This window comes from Elephas maximus, chromosome 6 (assembly GCF_024166365.1).
Source record: "Elephas maximus indicus isolate mEleMax1 chromosome 6, mEleMax1 primary haplotype, whole genome shotgun sequence".
In the NCBI taxonomy this organism is placed as follows: domain Eukaryota; kingdom Metazoa; phylum Chordata; class Mammalia; order Proboscidea; family Elephantidae; genus Elephas; species Elephas maximus.
In genome coordinates, this window is record NC_064824.1 from 94,202,247 (window position 1) to 94,226,091 (window position 23,845).

At 36.0% G+C, this 23,845-nt stretch overlaps 1 protein-coding gene across 5 annotated transcripts in view; it reads right to left on the bottom strand.

Moving 5' to 3' along the window:
* The window catches only part of DNAH7 (dynein axonemal heavy chain 7), a 259,550-nt gene that overhangs the window by 73,949 nt on the left and 161,756 nt on the right, over window positions 1-23,845 (bottom strand). For all 5 annotated transcript variants that reach the window (XR_007517918.1, XM_049887739.1, XM_049887741.1 and 2 more), the window contains 5 exons: window positions 21,954-22,139; window positions 19,674-19,837; window positions 10,239-10,393; window positions 6,780-6,970; window positions 457-590 (listed from right to left, as the gene is read on the bottom strand). Coding sequence is in view for 4 of the 5 variants with exons in the window: in XM_049887739.1 (XP_049743696.1) it covers window positions 457-590; window positions 6,780-6,970; window positions 10,239-10,393; window positions 19,674-19,837; window positions 21,954-22,139 (830 nt within the window). In the remaining variant the exon portion in view is untranslated. The remainder of the gene's footprint in view (window positions 1-456; window positions 591-6,779; window positions 6,971-10,238; window positions 10,394-19,673; window positions 19,838-21,953; window positions 22,140-23,845) is intronic.

Consider the following 23,845-nt stretch of genomic DNA (forward strand, 5'->3'; position numbering starts at 1 on the left):
AGTGAACAAAAAGTATCACTCCATTTATTTTCTGAAATTTTGCCTTCCTTATAGAGCTTTACCCTTTCTGCCTATGATATAGCTATTATGGACAGGAAGTGGGATGCCACATTCTCATCCATACCCTGTTCCAGTGAAAAGAGGTGACCTTAGTTACATACGGAACACTAAAGCTTCTGTGCTAACACTTTGTTGAACAGTTGTAAATATATTGCCTTGACTTTGGCTGGCCTTTTAGTTCTTGCAGAACCTAAGAATTCACATGTGAAAGTATGCACTGTAATACAGTTTCCTTCATTAACGCAGAGGCACTGTAATGCCTAACACTGTCCTCTTAAATCTCCCCATTCAGCGTACCTATTAAATCTACCAAAACAGATCTTTAAAGTGTACTCTAATTCATTCTAAGTATTCGTGAAACAAGGAAGAACAATTCTGTTTTATAACATTGAAAACCTTTTGTTTTCTGCTCCTTGTAATATCAAAGCTTGCTTTTCTTCTTCAAGGTCTGGTCTTTCTCGTGCCACCACAATTCCCAGAAGCTGATCTTGCATTCCCTCGGAAGTTATCATAAAGTTCAATAGTGTTACCTACACGTGAAAAAATACAAAAATTGCATTGTTATTTCCATTGAAAAAGTCGCTGCTTATAGGCTTAATTAGCATATATATATGAAAAGGAGAACTTAAGTTGTACGGACTATGATTAAACATATGGGGCACTGGTGGTTCAGTGGTAGAATTTTCGCCTTCAGTGTGGGAGACCAGGGTTCAGCTTCCAGACAATGCGCCTCACGCGCAGCCCTTACCTGTCTGTCAGTGGAAGTTTGCGTGTTGCTATGATGCTGAACAGATCCCAGTGGAGATTCCAAACTAAGACAAGGAAGAAAGGCCTGGCAATCCACTTCCAAAAAAGTCAGCCAATGAAAACCCCATGGATCATAAAGGTCCAGTCCTGTTGCACACAGGTTGCCAGGAGCTGGAGCCAACTTAACGGCAGCTAACAACAACATGATTACATATATAGGCTGGCACGATTATTGGATTGAAAACCCACAGCCTAGGAAACCCTATGGGACAATTCTACTCTGTCAGTGTCACCATGGGTCAGAGTCCACTCAATGGCAAAACAAAGTTTCTCATAGACTGAAATGTAATACTTTAAAAGGTTTTGTTTGGTGATTAATTTATTCTCATTTCAAACCACTCAAATTTCTGACAACTCTTTAAAACCAGAATTGATTAGAATCATATTGGAAGGTGTCCTGCATATTGGCTGGATTAACTGATTTACATTTTAAGAATTCTAGTTTGTCAAAAGTAATCTTAGGAAGTGAGATAGGAGAGACAGGAACCCCCTGTAATTACTTGTCATGAGTAAAGTGCTTTTACTATTTAATAATCAGCCACTACTGTGAAGCAAGGAATTTACATTTCAATGATGCTATCTGCTAACACCTGCTTCATCCGGGTATCTACTGGCTTTGCAAGCAGGTTGCTCTCTGTGGTTTACATTTTAAAATTCTCTATCTCCTGGTAAACATGTTTAGGTCTCTTTTTAAAAAGCAAACAACAAACAAATAATTCCCTTGCTCCCACAATTCCTTCAAGCTGTGGAACTACTTCTCTTTGTGCCTTCATAACTATACTTATTGAAAAGTTTATATATAATTTCTTGCTCTACCTCATTTCATTATTCAACCCCCTACAATCTGCCCCTATTTGCACCTCCCCATACACCACTAAACCACACAAACTTTCTTGCTCTGGTCAGCACTGAACCTACCAGCCAATAAACACTTACTTGACCTTGACTGAATTTCAAACCCTTTCTTTCCTAAAGTTGTCTCCTCTGTTTAGTTTGTGACACCACTCTCTCCATTTTCCTATGACATCTCTGCTAATGCTTCTTAATCTATTTTGCTCTGCCCTCAGGTCTTGCTAAGGTCTGCACCTATGTCTTGAGCATCATTTCCCTAATGGTTTCCTAACAGTTAACACCCCTTCCTACTACTTCCTCATTGCAGATTCCCATATACACCTGGCTATGACATGCCTCCATACACTTCAGATTTTGGCTGTGCTGGGATGTTCTTCCTCTTGTCATCTATCAGATCAAATCCTATTCATCTTTCACTGTGCAGATTCCGTGTCACCTCCTCTTGGACACCAATTCTGTAAATGTGCTACCCCCACCCTCCTCCAGTGTCTTCCTGTAACTCTTCATAGTAGCCCTAACTCCTTCAGAGCACACCCCACTGTATGTAATCATGAGTCTACTTCTCTCTTTCTTAGACTGGTGTAAATAACTTTAGCACAGGGATCGCCTCTTATTTGATTTCATGGCTCTAGTGCCTGGCACCAAGTAGATGCTCCCTACAAACGTATTAGATGAACAACCAGAATGTCAATGTTCCCTCTTCATGGAGTTGTTTTCTGCTATTTCTACTTCCTTTAATGATTATTCCACAAGGCATTTCATAGAAAAGAATACCAACTATGAATCAGGCTCTGTGCTACGAAGAAGAAAAAGATACTGTCTGGCTCCTGCCCTTAAGGAATTTTAATCTCTCATTGGGGAAACAGAAGTACATACAACTCTGATATGGTAAATATAGGCTGCTATAGGAGCTCAGATAAGGGGCACCTAACCCAGGCCACAAGGTCAAGGAGGGCGTCCCAAAGAGCACCTGAGCTAACTTCAAAGGTAATTATCAAGTAGTCAAGAAAAGGGAGGCAACATCCTAGGCCAGATGTTCTCGCCTTCGCTGCATATTAGAATCACCTTTGGGGTTTAACACTTAAGTATCCCTGGTAGTGCAGTGGTTAAGCATTTGGCTGCTAGCCAATAGGTTGGCAGTCCAAATCCACCAGCTGCTCTTTTGAAACCCTATAGGGCAGTTCTACTCTGTCCTCTAGGGTCACTATGAGTCGGAATCAACTCAGTGGCAATGAGTTCGTTTGTTTGTTTCGGTGGCATTTAAAAACCATTGATACCTGCATCCTATCCCAAGAGAACCTGATGTAAGTGGTCTGGAGTGGGACCTGGGCACTGGGATTTTGAAACACTACAGGCGTGATTCTAATGGGTAGTCAGGGATGAGAATGATTGCTCCAGGCAAGGAAACAGCCTAGCTAGGCAAAGGGAAGAAGCAAGAGAAGGCGAAGCACATTTGGGGGAATAAAATATAGGCAGCTCACTATTCCAGCACTGGAAACGATGTGGGCAGATACCAAGGTGGATTCTTCATAGCCTATGGATAGTTGAACATTTTCTTTCATGCATATCTGAGAGGTCAGAGCTTGAAATCAGCAGTGTTAGTAGAAATGCCAGTGTCTCACCCTTGAAAATATTACAAAAAGTTCAACAGCTACCACAAACCATCAGAGGACTCTCAGTGTTTGATCCAATTTTCATCCTTTCCCTCTTGAAGGGAAATTACTGAATAGGAAGCACTTTTCTAAACCCCTGTAAGACCAAACTCCATATATTACTGACAATTTGGTCTAAAAGTTTTTTTGTGTATTTTATATCACAATTTTGATAGTTTGGAGCACCTAAAAGGATGCCATTTTGGTATACACTAATCTGATTTTTTTTTTAATTAGAACTTTAGAAACAAGAGATCTAGGAGAGAAGAAACAAACAACCCAACTGGCGAACTACTCGTGTGTTACAATTAACCCCGACATAACACACAAAATTTAGTAGGATTACTTACATTACACAAGTGTCACTATTGTTTCTGCTACTTATTCTTCCCAAGGTTCTGCTAGTCTAGGAAGCACCTTGTGTGGATTAGGGCCAACGCTAGAACTCAAGGCCAGATTTCATTTTACTCGCCACCACCTTTGAGTTGTGTACAAACTGCACAATCATAGAAGTGCCCCCTACTTTTCCTCCTAAGGATGACCAATATTTAATATTTCCCTAGTCATGGGAAGGTTGAAAAAAAAAAGCAGGATCAATTTTTTTTCATTTGGTGGTTATACCTAGTTTGTAAATTGTTTGCATTGACAAAGCTCAATAGTTTTCCATTCTTCCAATTTGAAAATTGAAACCCTAGTGGCATAGTGGTTAAGAGCTACGGTTGCTAACCAAAAAGTCAGCAGTTCAAATCCACCAGATGCTCCTTGGAAACTCTATGGGGCAGTTCTACTCTCTCCTATACAGTCGCTATGAGTCAGAACTGACTCAATGGCAACAGGTTTGGTTTGGTTTTGGTTTTAAACTGAAAATAGATAACACTGTTTCTATTACTGCTGTTTTCTCTACATACTTGTCTTTTTATTCATGAATTTCTAGTCTTGGCTGCTGGGTAGGGAACATGTCTTCCCACCTTTTTTTGTAAGAGAATAGCTCCTCTCCAGGAACACAGTAATTTTGTTTTTGTAAGAAAAATTCCTACTTGAGGTCAGGAAGTCTGAATGACTTCTTGAAGAATCCTTACGAAGTACTCCCTTCTCCTGGCCAAACCTGGGTACCTTCTCTGTGGTGAGTCTCCTCTGGTTTAAACTTTTCCCCCTCACTTTCCCCATGGGGGGCCTTGAATGCCACTAAGTATAGATTACACGGGCACAATCATAAATATCAATGAGATAATAACAATATTTGAAATGGAGCAATTTAAAAAACTCAATAAATTTGTTATATAGCTCTCTACTACTTTGGCATTTAGTCATGGAAAAACTATAATTAAAGCTATCAAGAGATTTCCCTGTTGGTACGAGAAACCAAGTGCACTGGTTACATTTACTTTAATCCAAAAATCACAGGCACAGAGTTGGCAAAATGCATGTTTTATAGCTTTTACCTCATTGTACTCAGATACAAGGAGGTATTCATACATATTCCATTACTGTTGGCTGTTTCAAAATTAACACTTGCAAACCCAGCCATTTGTTCACAACACTTAAAATCCTAAAAATACGGTTTCATAATATTTTCATTTAGACTCAAATGGATTATAGCAGCATGCTACCATCCTTGGGCGCCTTTGAAAACAAAAGGTACATAAAAAAAATCCTAAAAATAGCATCAAGAGGAAGTAGTTTTAATTTGTAAATGAAACCAAGTAACTGCCTCACTATGTTTTCTAATCCCTGTTTAATCAATTCCAGCAATTAAAAACAATGAAGCAATATGACACTCAAGGGATCTTAAGGATTTCTATACTGAATCGTAGATCAGTTTTCTCCCAGAGTTTTACAACTTCTACTGTAACCAGTTATTACTGAACTAAGAAATGTTTATGTATGATATTGTCACATATTTTACTGAAAAGTAAAAAAGGTTTTTGTGTCATTTATTTAAAAATATTTGGGAGGGAACCAATATTTGTCATTCTTGGTTCTTGGTTCATTCTCACTTTTATTTAAAACTTAACAAAACTAATAGTTAACACTATGTGCTGAGCCTTATTCTAAGCATTTTTGCATAGATTAATTTATTTAATCCTCACATCACCCTATGAGACAGAGACTTTTGTTATTTCCCTTGTACATATGAAGGACTTGAGGCACAGAGAAGTTGAGTAACATGCCCAAAGTCACACAACTGGGAGTGGTAGCACTGGGATTCAAACTGAGGCAGTATGGCTTCTGAGTCCAAGCTCTTTGCTACTACTGGATACTGCCTCTCCGAATAGTTGTAAAGATAATAGATAATGGGGAATTTTACACGTTTAGATAATATATCATATTTTAACTGATTAAAAACATTGGCCAAGAATTCCACATTTTAACATTCTGCTTTTAAGACTAAACTGAAGGGCCACCCCAACCCCCCTTGTCTACCTGGTATTTTCTGAATGTCCTGTCTAAAATGTGTCCCCAACTCTGAGCTCCCAGGGCACCCTGTAGCACTTCTATGGCTTCCTAGTCATACAATATGGTCACTGCCCACACATTATTTAAAATGTAAACCTCCTGAGAGCAGGGATGCTGTTTTATTCATCTTAGAAGGAATTAATTATGCCACTGTAGTCCTTCCTCTGCTTCTTTGCAGAAAGATATGCCTGTTAATTTCTAACAAAGGAGCACATCTGAACTTGCTGGATGAATCTTGCCTCTATTTGTAAACTTCAAAATCTGTGTCAATAGTTCTTAACGTCCTCTCCCAGTTGCTCCTCTAAATTAAACCAGCCCTTACTTACTCAGTCATTCACACACTCACTCCACAAATATTTACATAGTGCCAACCCAGAGCTGAGAACTCGGAACAAAAAACAGAACAAGGCATAGTCCCTACACCTCCAGAAGCCTTCGTTGCTGATAAAACTCTCAAGTCATTTTAGTCATTGACTAAAACTTGAAACTAACTTTACTCTTTAAAGGAATTTTTAGTCTTTTGAAAGAACCAACAGGTTTTTTGTTTTTTTTTTTGAGTAATTATATAAAATCAGATAGCAGCAACCTGATTCTGAGAAAGAAGATTGGAGTCCTGTTCTTGAATTCCAATTCTAATAATTAGCATATTATCATTTATTACAAAGAAAGGATGTGAACATATGTCATCTATTTTTAATGAAAATCTAAGAATAATATCAATTGTAGAAATTAGCTTTGATAGTCTTTTTCACAGCATACTGAGGGCTTCTTTATTACTTGCAAGCGCACACAAAAACAACATTTGGAAATTATTACAGCAATTTTAGGAAATGTCACAAAACGGCAAAATCCATTTTTCTTAGAAAGACCTGTTCTTCTTATGGGTCAGGAGGAAAATATAGTCATTAATTTTAAGATGTGACTAAAGAAACATCTGTTTCAGATACTGGCCTTTACTGATGTTTCAGGAAGATAATGAGGATTTCTTAGCTTGGTAGTGATATAGAAGCGGAAGTCTGGTGCATACTCAATTGTAGAGTCCCCAAGTCGGATACATACACTCCCACCTTGCTTAAAGGTCTGCTTTAGTAGAAGAGGCTCCAGAATAGGATCGAGCTCTTCTCCGATATTTTCTAGCAACACTGGAGTAAAATCAGAAAAGGATTCCGTGTTATTTTAAATATTGACTATAAATGTTCAACCCTCTAAGTTCTTTCAGCCTTCTGGATTGATTCAATGTTATTCCTACTTGCCTATAAAATTATTTCTGTCTTCTAAGCATAAAGAAGGAGTCCCTAAGTGATGCAAATAGTTAACACACTTGGCTGCTAATCGAAAGGTTGGAAGTTCGAGTCTGAAGAAACATTTGATGATCTACCTCCAAAAAATCGGCTATTGAAAAGGTCTACTCTGACACACACTGGGTCACTATAAACCAGAGTTGACTGGATGGCAACTGGTACTACTGGTAAGCATAGAGGAAATTGTTCCACAAAAATAACTGCATGTCTGTGGGAAGGACTTAACTGGTGGATCTACCAAGTTATCCTCTCTGCTCTATACCCCTTGGCCATAGTCCTGCAGGGCGCTCCACCACCTGATCAAGGCTGGGATCTCACCGCGTGTGATGGAAGTGAAAGTCTATCCTTTGGAGACTCCACAGAAAACTCATTGCTGGTTGTAGTTATTTAAATGTCTACTTTTTACAATAATACAATTTTTAAATTATAAAAGTAAAACATGCTTATTGTAGGATATCTGTAAAATGTAGGAAAGTATAAAGAACAAATTGAAAACACTATTTCTAATCATATTATCTTAATCTTTCTCTCCCTCCCCTGAATATTTTACATACATGAATCATACTGTATATAGGTTAGGGGAACAATGACACAAAAATGACACATGGTATGATAATTATTTATTGAATAAATTATATTTTTCTGTTCAGTATTTTTATTCATCTTTTTCAACACACAGTTGAGATCAAACACATATATAATTTTACATCCTAATTATTTTGCTTTATGTTATAGCATAAATGTTCCCCACTGTTATTAAAAATTCTCATAAACATAGCCTTACCCATTGTTGTCAAGTTGATGCCAACAGAGTAGAACTGCCACATAGGGTTTCCAAGACTGTAATTTTTATGGAAGCAGATTGCCACATCTTTCTCCCAAAAAGTGGCTGGGGGTTCTAACTGCCAACCTTTTGGTTGGCAGCCGAGTGTTTAACCACCGCACCACCAGGGCTCCTTAAACATCTTTTAATGGCTGCATAATGGTTCATCATTATAATGTTCCCTCATTTATTTATATAACTAGTGCTTTATTATCAGATATTTGGATTGTTCCCTGTTCTCAATATTATAAATAGCACAGCTTACAAAACTTTTGTTTCAGAATATTTTCTATTCTAAAAGAGGAATCCCTGTATCAAAGAGCAATGACATTGTTAAGGCTTTCTACACATTTGCCTAATTAAAGTCTCACATTCTAGTGTTTAGGGTGTTATCATAGCCCAGCTTGAATGTGGCATTTTGTAGAGTCCATCGGGAGACTGTGTGTGTAATTGTAATGAGAAGGGAGGGGCTCAGGGCATCGGGATAACTAGGGTTTGGATCTCTACTGCAATGAAAGTACAGGCAGATGCTGGTCCTTCCCATAGGCTACTCCTGTCCAAAGGAATTCCTTAAATTGTCTTTTTTTCTTCTCTTTTCTACTTGATTTATCTTAACTTAATATTTTGGCAGACATGTCAGTACATTTAGATCCACCTCATTCATTTTTAGGGCGGCCTATATAATTCCATTCTGGAGCCCTGGTGGTATAGTGGTTAAGAACTTGGCTGTTAACCAAAAGGTTGGCAGTTTGAGTCCACCAGCTGCTCCTTGGAAATCCTATGGGGCAGTTCTACTCTGTCCTATAGGGTCACTATGAGTTGGAATCGACTCGACGGCAATGGATTTGTATTTCTTTTTTTTTGTATATCACCATACTGTGCTCTATGATCACCAGTTGAATGAATGAAATACTGTGTGTCCATCTGTGCATCTGTGTCCACACATACACAAAAAATTTTGTAGACTTAGAGATTTTTTTCTTCATTTCATGCTTACCCAAAGAGAACCTAAAATTGCAATTAATATTTTAAAGACGTTATTAATATTCACAAATAAACTATCTGTAAGTCTACCTGGTATATTATGATTCTTCCATGTGGCACTATATCTAATAAAAAAAAATAGCAACTGAGATTTGCTGAACTTGTCCTTGGGCTAAATATGTTGCAGTTTTATAAGTGTTTATATTTATTTGATGAAATAAATAGCAAAAAAATAAGGTTACATGAACTTAAAATGTTACTAATAACCCCAGTTTATTCAAATTATAAATTTAGTTTTTTGTTTTGACAAATGTGACATCTGCCCAGAAGCTTTATTGAAAAAATCTCTGCCATGTTTCTTATCTCTCCACTGTGAATGCAAATAGCAGCCATGTAACATCTCTACTCACTTCTCTGCCATTTTTGTAGGATCAGTCGAGAGAGGAATAATAGATAATTGGACTGATGTTGTGTTAACATACTTTTGACATGTCAAGAGGCCCTTTTAATTGCAAAAGTGGAGTTAAAATTAGAGCTAAAGAATGGTAAACAATAGACAAAAGTTAAAACAGCTAAATTAGAGGAAGCATCACAAATGAGCCTTAAGTCAGAGAAAATGTCCTAACCTTTTGGAAATACAATCTCTAAAATTCTCATTTGGTTGTCAATAAATAATTGAAGCAATTAAGAACTTGCTGTTATAGATTGAACTGTGGCCCCTAAAAAGAGATGTTGAATCTTAACCTCCTGATACCTGTGAATGTGACCTGATTTGGAAAATAGGGTCTCTGAAGATGTTATCAGCTAACATGTGAACCCTAATCCAATCTGAGTGGTATCCTCATAAAAAAGGAGAGAGAGACACAGAGGGAAGATGGCCATGTGATAACAGAGGCCAAGACTGAATCTGCAAGCAAATAAAGCCGAGGATTATGTGGAACAGATTCTCCCTAAAAGCCTCAGAAGATTTCAACATGGCTGACACCCTGATTTCAGACTCATAGCATCCTAAACTGTGAAGTAATAAATTTCTGTCCTTAGAACCCACCCAGAGTCCTGGTGGCGCAGTGGTTAAGAGTTCTGCTGCTAACCAAAAGGTCAGCAGTTTGAATACACCAGCCACTCATAAACCATCCAATTTATCGTACTTTGTTACAGCGGCCCTAGGAAACGAATATACTCAAGATTTAAAATAAATCTGACGCAGGTATCTTTTACAAGAAGAAGTAACCTACACGTTTTGGGTTAATTTGTGACCTCTGGGCATTTCTGTAAAGTGTACTTGTTTACTCAGCTACATACCAGGAGTACCAAACTGAATACAGTTTTCCAAAGTCCTGGCATAGTCAGGATCATTTAATTTAATTACATGAAGACTGTTGGTTTTTTCCATGTTCTTGACCCATTTATTAGCCTGACCTTGAGGATCTATCATCAGAGGCCACCTTCTTGCATTCCTGAAATAGAAAAGAAAGATGACGTTGGTCAAGTCATAATTTGTCTTGACTCTTTTTTCTATTTATCATGTGTTACTTCTTTACAGTTGATCCTTTCTAGTATTTTTTTTTTAGTATTCATTTTTCAATTTGTTATGAAAAATTATGTTCTTGAAACAGATATTTTACATTGATCAGGTTACAGTAATGGCAACTACCAAACCAACTGGAAAACAAGTTTTTTTTTTTTTTTTTTTTTTAACTCCTTCTGGAAAATCAAAACGCTCTAAATGTTATATTACACTTTTGCAAATATTTGCAGCTCTTGCTAATTAAGTCAAGATGGCAACCATTAAGAGGACTGGATTGGAAATCAGGGAACTCTAGGTCTACACTAGACACTGCCATTAACTAATCATGTGGGCTTAGGCAAGTCACTTCACTTCCTCAGTTCTACATGTTGTCATCTGTAGAATAGAGAAAGGACTGAAATAGCACAACGCTTTGACATCTAGACCATAAAATACATAACAGGTAAAAAACATAATTTTATATCTTCTAACCTTCATGACAGCCATGTACATTTAAGTGTTAAGACAATTGTTGGCCCAAACTTTATTTCAAACACTTGTATATTTAAAACCATATGTGTAGTTCATTACATATTTGCCTATGTGATTATGAACTTCTTGTGGACAGGAATATATTATCTGAAGGTTGGGGGTTTAGCACTATGGGAGAGCTCATACTTATTGCTTTTTTCTCACTCACATATCCTCTTTATAAAAACAGGAGCAGTGTCCCATGAACTCCTTTTATTTCTCAGGGTGCTCAATTCACTGCTGTGGGATGGGGTCACAGAAGAATTAACTAGCATTTGCCATCATCCTATGGTAGCCAAGCCTTATAGCTTTCTGCCTGTGTGAAATGTAATTAGCATTAATGTTACATTTTTTTCTTTTTTCTTAGAAGTATTGTAAACCATAATTCTGGCCAACTTCCTAAATGCATGCAAAGCATCAGAGATGAGCAGGAGGAAAAAATAAAAGGTAACTGGGGCTATATATATATATATATATATTTTAAGTGGAGATGGAATGATATCATATATCCAATTCAATCTCACTATAATATAAACTTCAATGTCATTGGATAATCAGTCCCCTCAAATGAAAGGGGCAGATCCAAACAGCATAGTGAAGATTTTCAAAATTGAACTGACATTGGAAACATCACTCACAGAGGTTAAGACAGAAGTTGGGGTCTGAACCTGAGTTGTCTGACTGTTTAAAAAAAGAAAATCAATCTTATCTAGAGGATTTTAACATGGCCCAGAGTCTCATATTCAAAATATTGAGGATACAGTCTAAAACTACATACAAAGAACCAGAATATGTGAATAATTATCAAAGAAAAAGTAAGATATTGGAATTATCACAAAAAAATCTTTAAAGTAGCTAGTATAACTATGCTTCAAAAGGTAAAGGTGAACATTTTTGAAATAAATATAAAGATAGAAGTTTTCAGCAGAGAAATAGAAAGAATAAATAAGAACCAAACAAATTTTAGAACTGAAAGATATAACATCTGAAATAAAACATCCATTGAATGGTTTCAATAGCAGGAAGGAGATGACAGAGGAAAGAATCATTGAACTTAAAGATGGCTGAACAGAAATGATCCAATCTGAACAACAGAGAGAAAAAAAATTGGGGAGGAAATGCACAGAGCCTCAGAGACCTATGGGACAATATGAAAAGGTTTAACATTCATGTCATTGGGGTCCCAGAAGCAGGGGAGAAAAGATTGGTGCAGAAAACACATTTGAAAAAATAATGGCTAGAACTTTCCCAAATTCAGGGAAATACCTAAATTTATAGTTTCACGAAGCTCAGCAGATCTCAAAAAAGAGAAAATTAAAAAAAAAAAAAACCCAAACCCAGACACATCATAATCACAGTGCTGAAAACCAAAGATTTGAATAAAATATTTTTTGAAAGCAACCAAAGAAAAATGATATATTGCATATAGGGAACATTCAAATGTCATTATTGAAATGACTCTGCATTTCTTATCAGAAATCATGGAGCCAGCACAAAGAAGAGCAGTGCCTTTTAAGTGCCGAACAAAAGGAACTGTCGGCCCAGATTTCTCATAGGGACTCTATAAAACTATCCTTTGGGAATGAAGGCAAAGATCCCAGATAAAGGAAAACTAAGAGAATTCTTTGCCTGCAGAGGTGCTCTAAACAAATGCTAAAGAAGTTCTTCACCCTGAAGGGAAATGACACCACCGGAAAACTTGGAACTGAAGGAATAAAGCAGCTGCAACAGATATGTTAAATTTGTCGGTAGGTATAACAATTTTCTCCACCTAAGTTTTTAAAAATATGTATGAATGTTAAGATAAAAATATTAACATTGTCTGAAAGGTTTTCAATGTATGCAAACGTAATCCATATGACCGCTATAACATAATGGGTGAAGCTAGAGGGACTTACATGGTTTCAAGGCTTCTACATTTAATTGAAGTAGTAAAATACTAACTTCAAACTGTAAAAACACACTGTATACTCATAAAAATCCATATGACTGTGTAATACAAAGACTGAACCCTATTATAAACTATGAACTTTAATTAATAATAATGTATCAATTTTGGTTAATCAATTGTAACATATATACCACAGGAGTGCAAACAGGAATGCAAGATGTTAAAAATAGGAGAAGCAGTGCGCAGGTGGGAGAGGGGATATAAGGGAACTCTCTGCATAATTCTTTTGTAAGCCTAAAACTGATCTAAAAAAAATAAAGCAAAGAGATAGAGTAAAAAAGCCAATATGTAAATTAAATGGAATAAAAAGTAGTGGATTATTTAAATAATTCTAAAAAATGAGAAATGGGGAAGAGAGCAACAAAAATCTAATGGAAAAACAGAAAGATAATTTTACAAAATGTTAAATCTAAATTTAACCATATAAATAACCACATCAAGTGTAAATGGTCTAAACACACCAATTAGAATACAGAGATCGTCAGATTAGATAAAAATATGAGAGGTTTAACTATATGCTGTCAATAAGATATCCCCTATAAATATAATAATCTAACCATATTAAAAGTAAAATGATGATAAAATATGTGTCATGAAAACAGCTGGACTGGCTATAGTAATATTAGAAAACATACATTCCAAAACAAGAAAAATTATTAGGGATAAGGAGGAATATTACGTAATAAAAAATGGCTCAGTTCATCAGGAAGGCATAACAAAAATAGAGCTCCAAAATACATAAAGCAAAAACTGATAGAACTAAAGAGAGCAATAGACTTTAAAAATCCTCTTACAATCATCAATAGAACAAGTAGACAAAATCAGCGAGGGTATAGAAGACGTAAATATTACTGGACAATTCAATCTAATTGACATATATAGAACCTTTCACTCAACAATAGCAGAACACACGTTTTTCAGCTGTACATGGTAAACTCACAAAGAGAGACCTATATTCTATACCATAAAACAATCTTAACAAATTTAAAAACTGAAATCATGCAAAGTATGCTTTCTGAACACAATAGAATTAAATTAGAAATTAAAAAAATAATAATAGAAAGATATCTTAAAAATTCCCCAAACATTTAGAAGTTAAAAACACATTCTAAATAATCTGTGGGTCAAAGAAGTCTCAAAAGAAATTAGAAAATATTTTAAATGATAATGAAAATACAACAGATCAACGTTTGTGTGCAGCTAACACAGTGTTTAATGGTAATATTATAGTATTTAGTGCATTTATTAGTGAAGAAAAATAGATCTAAAAACCAATAACCCAAGCTTTCACCTTAGGAAACCAAAGAAAGAAAACCAATTTAAGCCTAATACCAGAAAAGAAATAATAAATATTAGAACAGAAATCAATGAGGTTAAAAAACAAAAATGATAAAGAGAAGCAATGAAACCAAAAGCTATTTCTTTGATGTTGTTATTGTTAGTTGCCATGGAATCAATTTTCAACTCATAGGGACCCCATGGGACTGGTTTATGAGGTTTTCTAGGCTGTAACCTTTATGGGGAGCCCTGTTGGTGCAGTGGTTAAGAGATAGGGCTCCTAACCAAAAGGCTGGCAGTTTGAATCCACCAGCCGCTCCTTGGAAAAGCTATGGGGCAATTCAATTCAATGGCAATGGGTAATCTTTACAGAAGCAGACTGCCAGGTCTTTCTTTCGTGGAGCTGCTGGGTAGGATCAAGCCACCAACCTTTCAGATTAGCAGCCGAGCACTAAATTGTTACACCACCAGGTTACTCAAATCATCCTATACCTAGTTTAAAAATTGAATTTAGAAAAAAAAATCTACCAACAAAGAAAACTACAGGCACAGATAGTTTCTTTGATTATTCCTACCAAACATTTAAGGAAAAGGTAGTTTTAATTTTATATAATCTCTTTCAGAAAATAGAAGAGAGAACACATCCCAATATGTATGATGAGGCCAGCACCACCGTGATACCAAAACCAGACAGACATTACGAGCAAACACAGACTAATATCCCTAGTGAACATAAATACCGAAAAACTTCAAAAATATTAGAAAATTGAATCCAGAAATATATAAATAGGATAATAGGTTATGATGAGATGGGTTTTATCCCAGGAGTAGTTCAACATTTGAAAATCAGTTTAATTCGCTATATTAACAGACTGAAAAAACATATCATTTCTATAGATGCAGAGAAAACATTTGACATTTTAACACCCATTAATGATAAAAACTCTCAGCAAACTAAGAATAGAACGGATTTCCTTTATCTGATGAAAGGGATTTACAAAAAACCTGCAGCTAACACCAAATAAAGTGGTGAAAGACTGACTGAATTAAAATCAACACATACTGTATTTACCTGCTTACTTCCTTCCAACCATTATTTCCATTACTTTGTTTTTGACAAGACAATATTTTTCTGCACACAATTCTTTTTCTCTCTTGCTTCCTCCATCAAACATTCTTAAACCCCCAGATACTTGAAGACCAATAGTTCCCAATGGAAACATGCATTTTTATAGCACTCAGTTACTGTCTAGAGAGTATTGTTATTTGATGCTCTTTTGAGTTTTTGAAAAAAGGCAGACTTCTAACAGTGATAACCGTTCACTTCAGTCTGCATGGAAAAACACTGTACTTGAATACATAGCGGCGGTGCATTTTAAAATGTATTGCTATTTTCCTGTCTACACAAAAAATAAATAAATAAATAAATAAAAACTGACATGGAGCTATGAGTGTTCCTCTCCATTTTATTTCTACCAAAACAAACTTAATTTATCTGACTCTTATAGAAACGGAAACATAAAGACTTTTTTTTTTTTTTCTTAAAGCAGAGTTATAGTAAATTCAGGTCTGATCTACTTAGCAAGTGGCTAAACAATCCTAATATTTTACCCTTGACACATTCAGATATAACCCTATTACACATTTAACGTTATCACTAGCCTTTGAAATTCTGATTTGCCAAGAGCCATCAGGTGTCTCTAAGCTCTGAAATGTGTATGTATAACAGAGGGTTGCTATGAGTTGGAAGCTACTCAATGGCACCTGACCACAAGAAGCTCTGAAAGTTAATTAAATCCTAACTTGTCCAAATTTTATAGATTCTTCCAGTTTCCCTAAATTATCTACTCCTCACTCAGCTGAGATAATATGTCTAATGCAGTTAGCACAGGGTTAGATCCTTGGTAAGTACCCAATATTGTTGCTACTGTTGTTAAAAAAAAAAAAAAAAAAGTTAGGTGCTGTCAATTCTGGCTCATAGCAACCCTACGTACAACAGAATGAAACACTGCTCAGTCCTGCACTATCCTCATAATCACTGCTATGTTGAGCACGTTGTTGTAGCCACTGTGTCAATCCATTTTACTGAAGGACTTCCTCTTTTTTGCTGACCCTCTACTTTACCAAGCATGGTGTCCTTCCCCAGGGACTGGTCTCCCTGATAACATATCCGAAGTATGTGAGACGACGACTCACCATCCTTGCTTCTAATGAGAATTCTGGCTGTACTTCTTCCAAGACAGGTTGTTTATTCTTCTGGTAGATTCTTCACCAACACCATAATTCAAAGGCATCAATTCTTCTTCAGTCTTCCTTATTCACTATCAAGATTTCACATGTATATGAGGCGACTGAAAATATCATGGCTTGGGTCACATGCACCTTAGTCCTTAAAGTGACATCTTTGCTTTTTAACACTTTAAAGAGATCTTTTGCAGCTGATTTGCCCAATGCAATGCATTGTTTGATTTCTTAACTGCATCTTCCATGGGCACTGATTGTGGATCCAAGTAAAATGAAATCCTTTACAACTTCAATCTTTTTTCCATTTATCATGATGTTGCTTATTGGTCCAGTTGGGAGGATTTTTATTTTCTCTATGTTGAGGTGTGTAGTCCACACTGAAGGCTGTGGTCTTTGATCTTCATCAATATTATCATTATCAACCAAGTATCTCTGGTGAATGGAAGGCACTACTCAAGTATATAAGATACTTATCGGATACTTCAGAATGATCACCTTGAACCTATTTTCTGAACCCTCTCAGCATAAGATTATATCAACGAAATAAACCAATAATGAAAATTTTTAATATTCCCTTCTTAGTAAAATTTCTGCCATAACTTCTTGCTAATATTTCAACATTTTTACAAACAAATAGCAAAAATGTAGGGGTTATGGTTCCTTAACACTGTTTTCTATTCCCATCCCTCCCAAAATGTATGTTGTCCTGAATAATAATCATGGAAAGATTTGGAATCTTAAAAGCAGAAATGTTCATCAAAGTTTTATTACCATTGAAACACTGAGCCCAAGAGAAAGGGTACATTTATTTGTTAGAAAATAAGATGCAATCTGGTCTCCAGTGGATAAATATAGATGTCTTGCTAAGAGGGACTAAAGTATAAATTGTAAATCAAAGCAATGAAGACATAACTATCATTGTGTGGAACATGACCAGCGATTTTCACAGTTGCTTGGGAAGAACCAAAGCTCTTTTCTGAGAGGAAAACATGAGCAACAACAATAACAACAATCAATTCTTGGAGGCTGAAGTTGATCAGCCGCCCAGCAGGGCAAAGTAAGTTGGGCTTCTAAACTTTCATAAGCCTCCCCTATATCTCTACTAAGAGCTCAGCTGCTAACCAAAAGGTCACCAGTTTGAATCCACCAGCAGCTCCTTGGAAACCCTATAAGCAGTTCTACGCTGTCCTCCTATAGGGTCGTTTTGAGTCAGAATTGACTTGACAGCAATGGATTTGGTTTGGTTTGCTATCTATATGTCTGTGTGAGTTCTCACATTAAACACCAGCAAAGACTGTCTGTATTCTACATACTTGCTAAGTAATTCAACAACAAGCTAGCTGCCATCCTGTACTTGTTAAAAGACACTTAAATATCTCCTATTTTAGAGACAAGCTGGTGCACGTATTTTTCATTTATCTAGGTGTTCTAATTTCTCTTTGTAGATGATCGAGGAGCAGAGTACCCAGTACTTAATTTCAGTCCCTGTTATGGATTGACTTGTATCCCCCCAGAAAGTTACGTTGAAACCCTAACCCTTTTACCTGTAAATACGACCCTGTTTGGAAGTAGGAATTTTCTTTTATTGTGGTCAATATGAGGTCATACCAAAGTAGGGTGGGTGCTAAACCTAGTCACTTCTGAGAGGTGTCTTATAGAAAGAGTGAGATACACATAAAAAGACATGTTGTGCACAGAAGATGACATCACATATGTATCTGTAAGCAGCAAAGAAACACCAAGGATTGCCAGCAGTCACAGAAACTAGAAGAGAGGCCCAAAGAAGGAACAGATACAGTCAGCCCCTGATTTGACTTTCAGCCTCCAGAACTGTGAGGAAGTTAATGTCTATTATTTAAAGCCACTCACTTGTGGTATTTCTCCTTAAGCAGCACTAAGAAACTAAGACAGTCCTCCAAAGCAGAGCTTTGTAACTGTTTCCTCTACATCAACATAATAATTAAATTTAAATTTAGTTCCTGCAATTAGTCTTTCTAACTGCAATTTACTTAGTTAAAAATGAAACTATATAACACAGCTTTTCTTTTTTGCTTCAGTTATTAGAAAGCTTTGTGCTTTATTCAGGGACAACTGTCTCAGGTAACTTCTCCTTCAACTTCCTATAGGTGGTCTCCTCAGTTTTGTATTACATTCAAATTGCACATTACTCAAACCCTTGTAAAAAATGCAGTAAATAAATGCTAAAGAAGCCATATGACAGAATAATTTATTGAGCAATAAAGAACTGTGTTCAATGAAGTTTTAATTTGTAGAATGATTTTCATGCACACTAGTTACAAAAGTTTTTAAGAATAACTAGCCTTCACATTTAATGGTTAACTCTGTTTTAAAGTTTTACATCTCAACCATTTTTACCTTAAATACCATCATTGCTTTTTCATCATTAAGTACTAATTGCTTTTTCAGCAGTAAACTGTCTAATAACTAATCAAAGTAATTCATGTAACACAGAGCTAAATATATTCTACTGGATGGTTCACCCAAGCTATTTCTAACATACAAAGCTCCCAGGAAGCTGGCCCAGTGATAAAAGGCCCATGGTTATATGAACTTGAAAATAACCCAAGCGACGATTGTCTTCACACTGGGGCAGGCTGAAGTCCTTGGCTTCTGGAGAGTGAGACCTGGAGAAGAGGGTGAGGCTAGATGAGTCTCCAGAATTCTCCCAGCCCAGACTCCAGATGATTTATCTACTAAGCAGAAGATTCCAGGAATTGTAGCCACTGTCTTGGAAGCACCAGTCAGCCCAGAACCCAAAAATACATCCGTGTGTTTTAAGCTGGTACCACACCAGGGACCAAGACAGAATGTGGAACAACCACCCCATCACCAACAACAACCCACAGCTGCATATTTCATTAACGTGGAAGAATAAAACCTTTTATAAGAATGGAAATTCCAATTTCAATTATTTATGGCAGAGTTTTGCTCTATTTGCTAAAAACTGATTAAAATTTATGCAAAAGTGATCTGGGTTTTTTTTTTTTTTTTGGATGTTTGTTTACCGTAGTCTCTAACACTAAACTATTCCAATATTAATATGAGAAAGAAGTGATCATTCATATGCAACATAATTAAAAAATTTAGTTAAGTAAAAATGCTTTAAATACTCAAAAACGTTACTAGCTATAATTGTTAAATGATGCACAAATAAGTTTAGTGATTATTTAACAAAGATCATTTGTGAGAAAAGTATTTTCCTTACATGATGATGATCCCATTATCAATGGAAAATGAGTCAGAAGGTAACCCAGCAATATTCCAAGCTCGAATTGTCACAGCTTCTCCTAGGGTACCCATAAGAGAATAATCATCTGAACAGGGGATGTCTCTTCCTTTGCACAGATTTGTCCATTCCTTGGTTTGGTTCTTTAAAACACACAAAGCAAAATACAGAAATGGGGCTGGAGGTTATCACATGGAAGCTTTGTATACTTCTCGATGACATTTCATTCCTTGAGTTAACAATCCATTGTTGAAACTCTACCTTAAAAATGATTTGTGTTTATCAGATTTTGCTTAAATAAAACTAAAATTCAGAAGGTGATGCTATGAAGTCAAATACAAATCTTAGAGTTAAGGTTAAGATAAAGTCTAGATCACTTAATAGTGAAATCAGAAGGAACAGCAACATCAGAGACTCTTTGGGAAAAGTAAAGACGTGGGGTAATATAGTGAGATAAGGGAAAGACGAAATTGCCTTCATGCCTTTATAGAGTTGAGATGGGATGGGATGAAGAGGCTACTTGAATCAGGGATGAGTACAGTGAATTCAGACAAAGAGATATGAATTTTGGTTGTGTTTTTTTTCTTTTTTTTTTTTAGCTAGTGTGTGGCTTTGCCTTTGTCAGTAAATCCAAGGTCTCAGTTCTGGGCATCAAGACTCCCCTCAAACATCTATGTGGTGATTTGGCTGGCAGCCCTCAGTCTGGTAGAGGCAGGGTGAATGTGGAATGAGCATGACACAGTCCCTCGGAATAAGTCTGTCAGAGAGGGCTGGGTTGAAAGGAATGGTTCTAGGTAAAGCTAAGCAAGACTGCACTTTTAACAGAGCAGAGGAATACTAAACAGGAGCCAGTGCAGACACCCAGGGGTATATTCTGAACGAACAGAGAAGGGATAAGAGCGGCTGCAGCTATTCTTTTCATTGTTCCACGTCAGTATAACCCACTGCCATCAAGTTGATTCCAACTCACAGCGCCTGAGTAGAACTGCCTCAAAGGGTTTCCAAGGCTGTAATTTTTATGGAAGCAGACTGCCACATCTTTCTCCCATTGAGCAGCTGGTGAGTTTGAACCTTCTGGTAAGCAACTGAGCACTAAACCACTGTGCCACTAGGGCTCCTTCAAGCCAGTGTAGGAGAGTAGATAAATAGTGCTAAATTGGATTTAGGTGACCAGGGGCCTCGTTCCTGTACTGTCATTAACCAGCTGTGCAACTCTGGGTGACTCACTTGATCTTTAGCTAGAAGAATATGAAGGCTGTGGACCAGCACAAGGGCTACCAGAACCCTAAAGACAGAGGCACCATCTATGCGAGTATTATAGTTTGGTTAAAAAAAAAAAAAAAAAGACAAAACAAAAAAACTCAACCAATCAAACAAACCAAAACAGTGGCCACCAAGTGTCAAACTTGCTTAGGAGAACGTCTCGAAATTAAGTGAGGCTCCATTTAGACCATGTGCAAGCAAATGCTTTGTAAAACTAAAAAGCCCTATTAAAAAGTGAGTTATTATTTACTCTCTCTTCTTGCTTTACACCAAAAACTAGTAAGTAACAAATGTTCTGAATTTCTCACTTCTCTGTATTCTCATTACCCTCGCTCTCTTCTTTTTCTTTTAATTTTTCTAAATCTCTCCTCCTGCTTGGACAGGGACATGCCCTGGGTTGGATTACAGCTCAATTTTCCTAAACAGAGCTGAAGAATATGCTGGTCTCATTCAGGAAGAAACTGAAAAGTGGAAGAACAAAGTAGGGAGAAGGAATAGGGTTAGAAGTTGAGTCAGGGAGTAGGAATGCAGGGAACTTGGCATTGGTTTTCTAAGCAAAGAAGACACTTATCAACTGAGCTGTAGGCAGGCTCGCCTTTTCCTCCCCTAAAAGTTCCACTCTCTGAAGTGATTTTGAAATGACTTACGACTGAGACTCAAAGGGAGTGGTTGATTTAAAAAAGGATGGGGAGACTTCATACTTTTATACCTGTTTAAGAACTAAAATTTTATCATTAGGGCCTATCATTTCATATTATAATTTAAAGTAGAGTCTTTTGTTTCTAAAACCTATTATAGTTTAAAAGAACATTTCTTACAGAATCTTTTAGCTACTGGGTGGGTTTATAAAATATCTAAAATATACAACTAGAAATCATCTTAAAATATTTTGCTCCTTATACTTACAAACAAAACAAAACAAAAACCCTATGATTAAACATTGGCTGTGAATGGAGGGTCAAAAGGAGACCTTAGAGATGGAATAGTATTCCTTACCTGTCTATAGTTAGATGTAAAGGCTCCCAGGTAAGCCACAACTCCTGAGGAAATGAGGATATCACCCGTCAAGTTGATGTACAACTCCCCCAACTCCAGAGCTGTTTGGCTCCATCGTGTTTTCTCACCTCCAAGGCCTCCAATCAACTGCTCAGCTCTTTCTAGTTTTTTGCTGCACAAATCAACCTAAAAAATAAAAAGTAAGACTTTACCAATACCTACATGTACAATAAGTTTAAAAATCTATAAGATTTTACCCTCAGAGATATTCTTTTTAATTACAAACTTCTGTCTGGAATTTTTTTTTTTTAATCTAAAAGAAAAATGTGACATATTTCATTATGAATACTGAGAAGTCCATGACATTTTAGAATAATTTTTTTCTATATAAGTTATGTACCTGAACACAATTTGTGAAATTCATAATGGATTTTCATATAATGCAAATAAGAAATCCATTTTTTTTTATTTACAAGACTGTCTTAGAGCATAAGACTGAAAGTTAACTAATAAAGGACATTCTCTCACAAATTTAGATGTTTTCTCTCCATTTTAGAGAATGCAGATGAATTTTATTTTAAATACTCTACAAACATTTTTTCCTTATTTAGCTTATGGTTGATTTAATGATAACTTTAAAGGTTTAAGTGTTTAAAATTTTACTAGTTTATGCCTATTTACAAAGCATGATTTTCAAGATGTTAAATTGTGTCAGTCTATTTAGATACTTACAATTAATCTCAAATTAGGACATCAGTCAGTAGCTGAGAGCCCACTTTGTGCATAAGATTGCCAACCAAATTTTATTATATATAATTAACCAATGTGATAAACAAAGGATAATTATGAAGGTGGCAAACTTGAAAAGCCATTTCAATCTACGCAGTGGCAATATTCCAGCAGAATACCAGTATTATTTTGATTTAATTTTTAAGTTTTATAGCATTATTATTTTTGGAAGAAGATAAAAAGTAAAGGTTATTTTGGGATTGAAAATGAAATAATTTACATGAAAAGACATTAAAAAACTGATAAATGCAAAGGCATTTCAATTATTTTGGAAAAAGAATCTGACTTACACTTTTTCCCACAGCTATTAATACTTATGTCAAGTAAATGTTTTTAAATTAAAAGATGAAAAACACTCCATTGGTCTATCTAAAGATATTTTTTAAAGAGAAAAATGTATTTAATTTTTCATACTTCCTAAATTTAAACCTTTTTTCTTTTAATTTCCTCTCTTTAAATATCTTTGTTTTCTAAGTTTCTTCATCCATTTTTCTTTCAATAATGTTTATTATAAACTGAATCTGGTCTTGGACTACAAAAAGTTGTCATCAAAACTACTACATAAAAATATTTAAAATATTTTAAGATTTTTTTTCCTCCAAAGGCATATTTTTGGTACACATATATGCATATGTTCATTTTGTTTCCCCTTACTTTTCCAACATTTTATTATGAAATTGTTTTTAAACATGTATCAGGATTGAAAAAACTTCGTAGTGAGCAACTGCATATTCACCTATTGGTTATATTATTTAAACTAAAACAGATCCTTCAGAAATTATGCTCCGTAACATATCACACTTCTAAAGATTATACAATGTCATATATTTGTGCAAAAATAGAATTTGTGCTCAGATCCTACAGAAAGAGGCAGCCTGGTACTGTGGGGAAGAAGGCATCATTAGAGTCAGACTGCCTGGGTTCAGATCTTACTAGCCTTAACACTTAACAAGCTGAGTTGACCATGGGCAAGTTGCTTAGCCTTTTTTTGCTTTGTGTTTGTTGTTAGCTGCCATCAAGTTGGCCCCTGATTCACGGTGACCTTATGCGAACAGGATCAGACTATCGTGATCCATAGGGCTTTCATTGGCTGATTTCCAAAA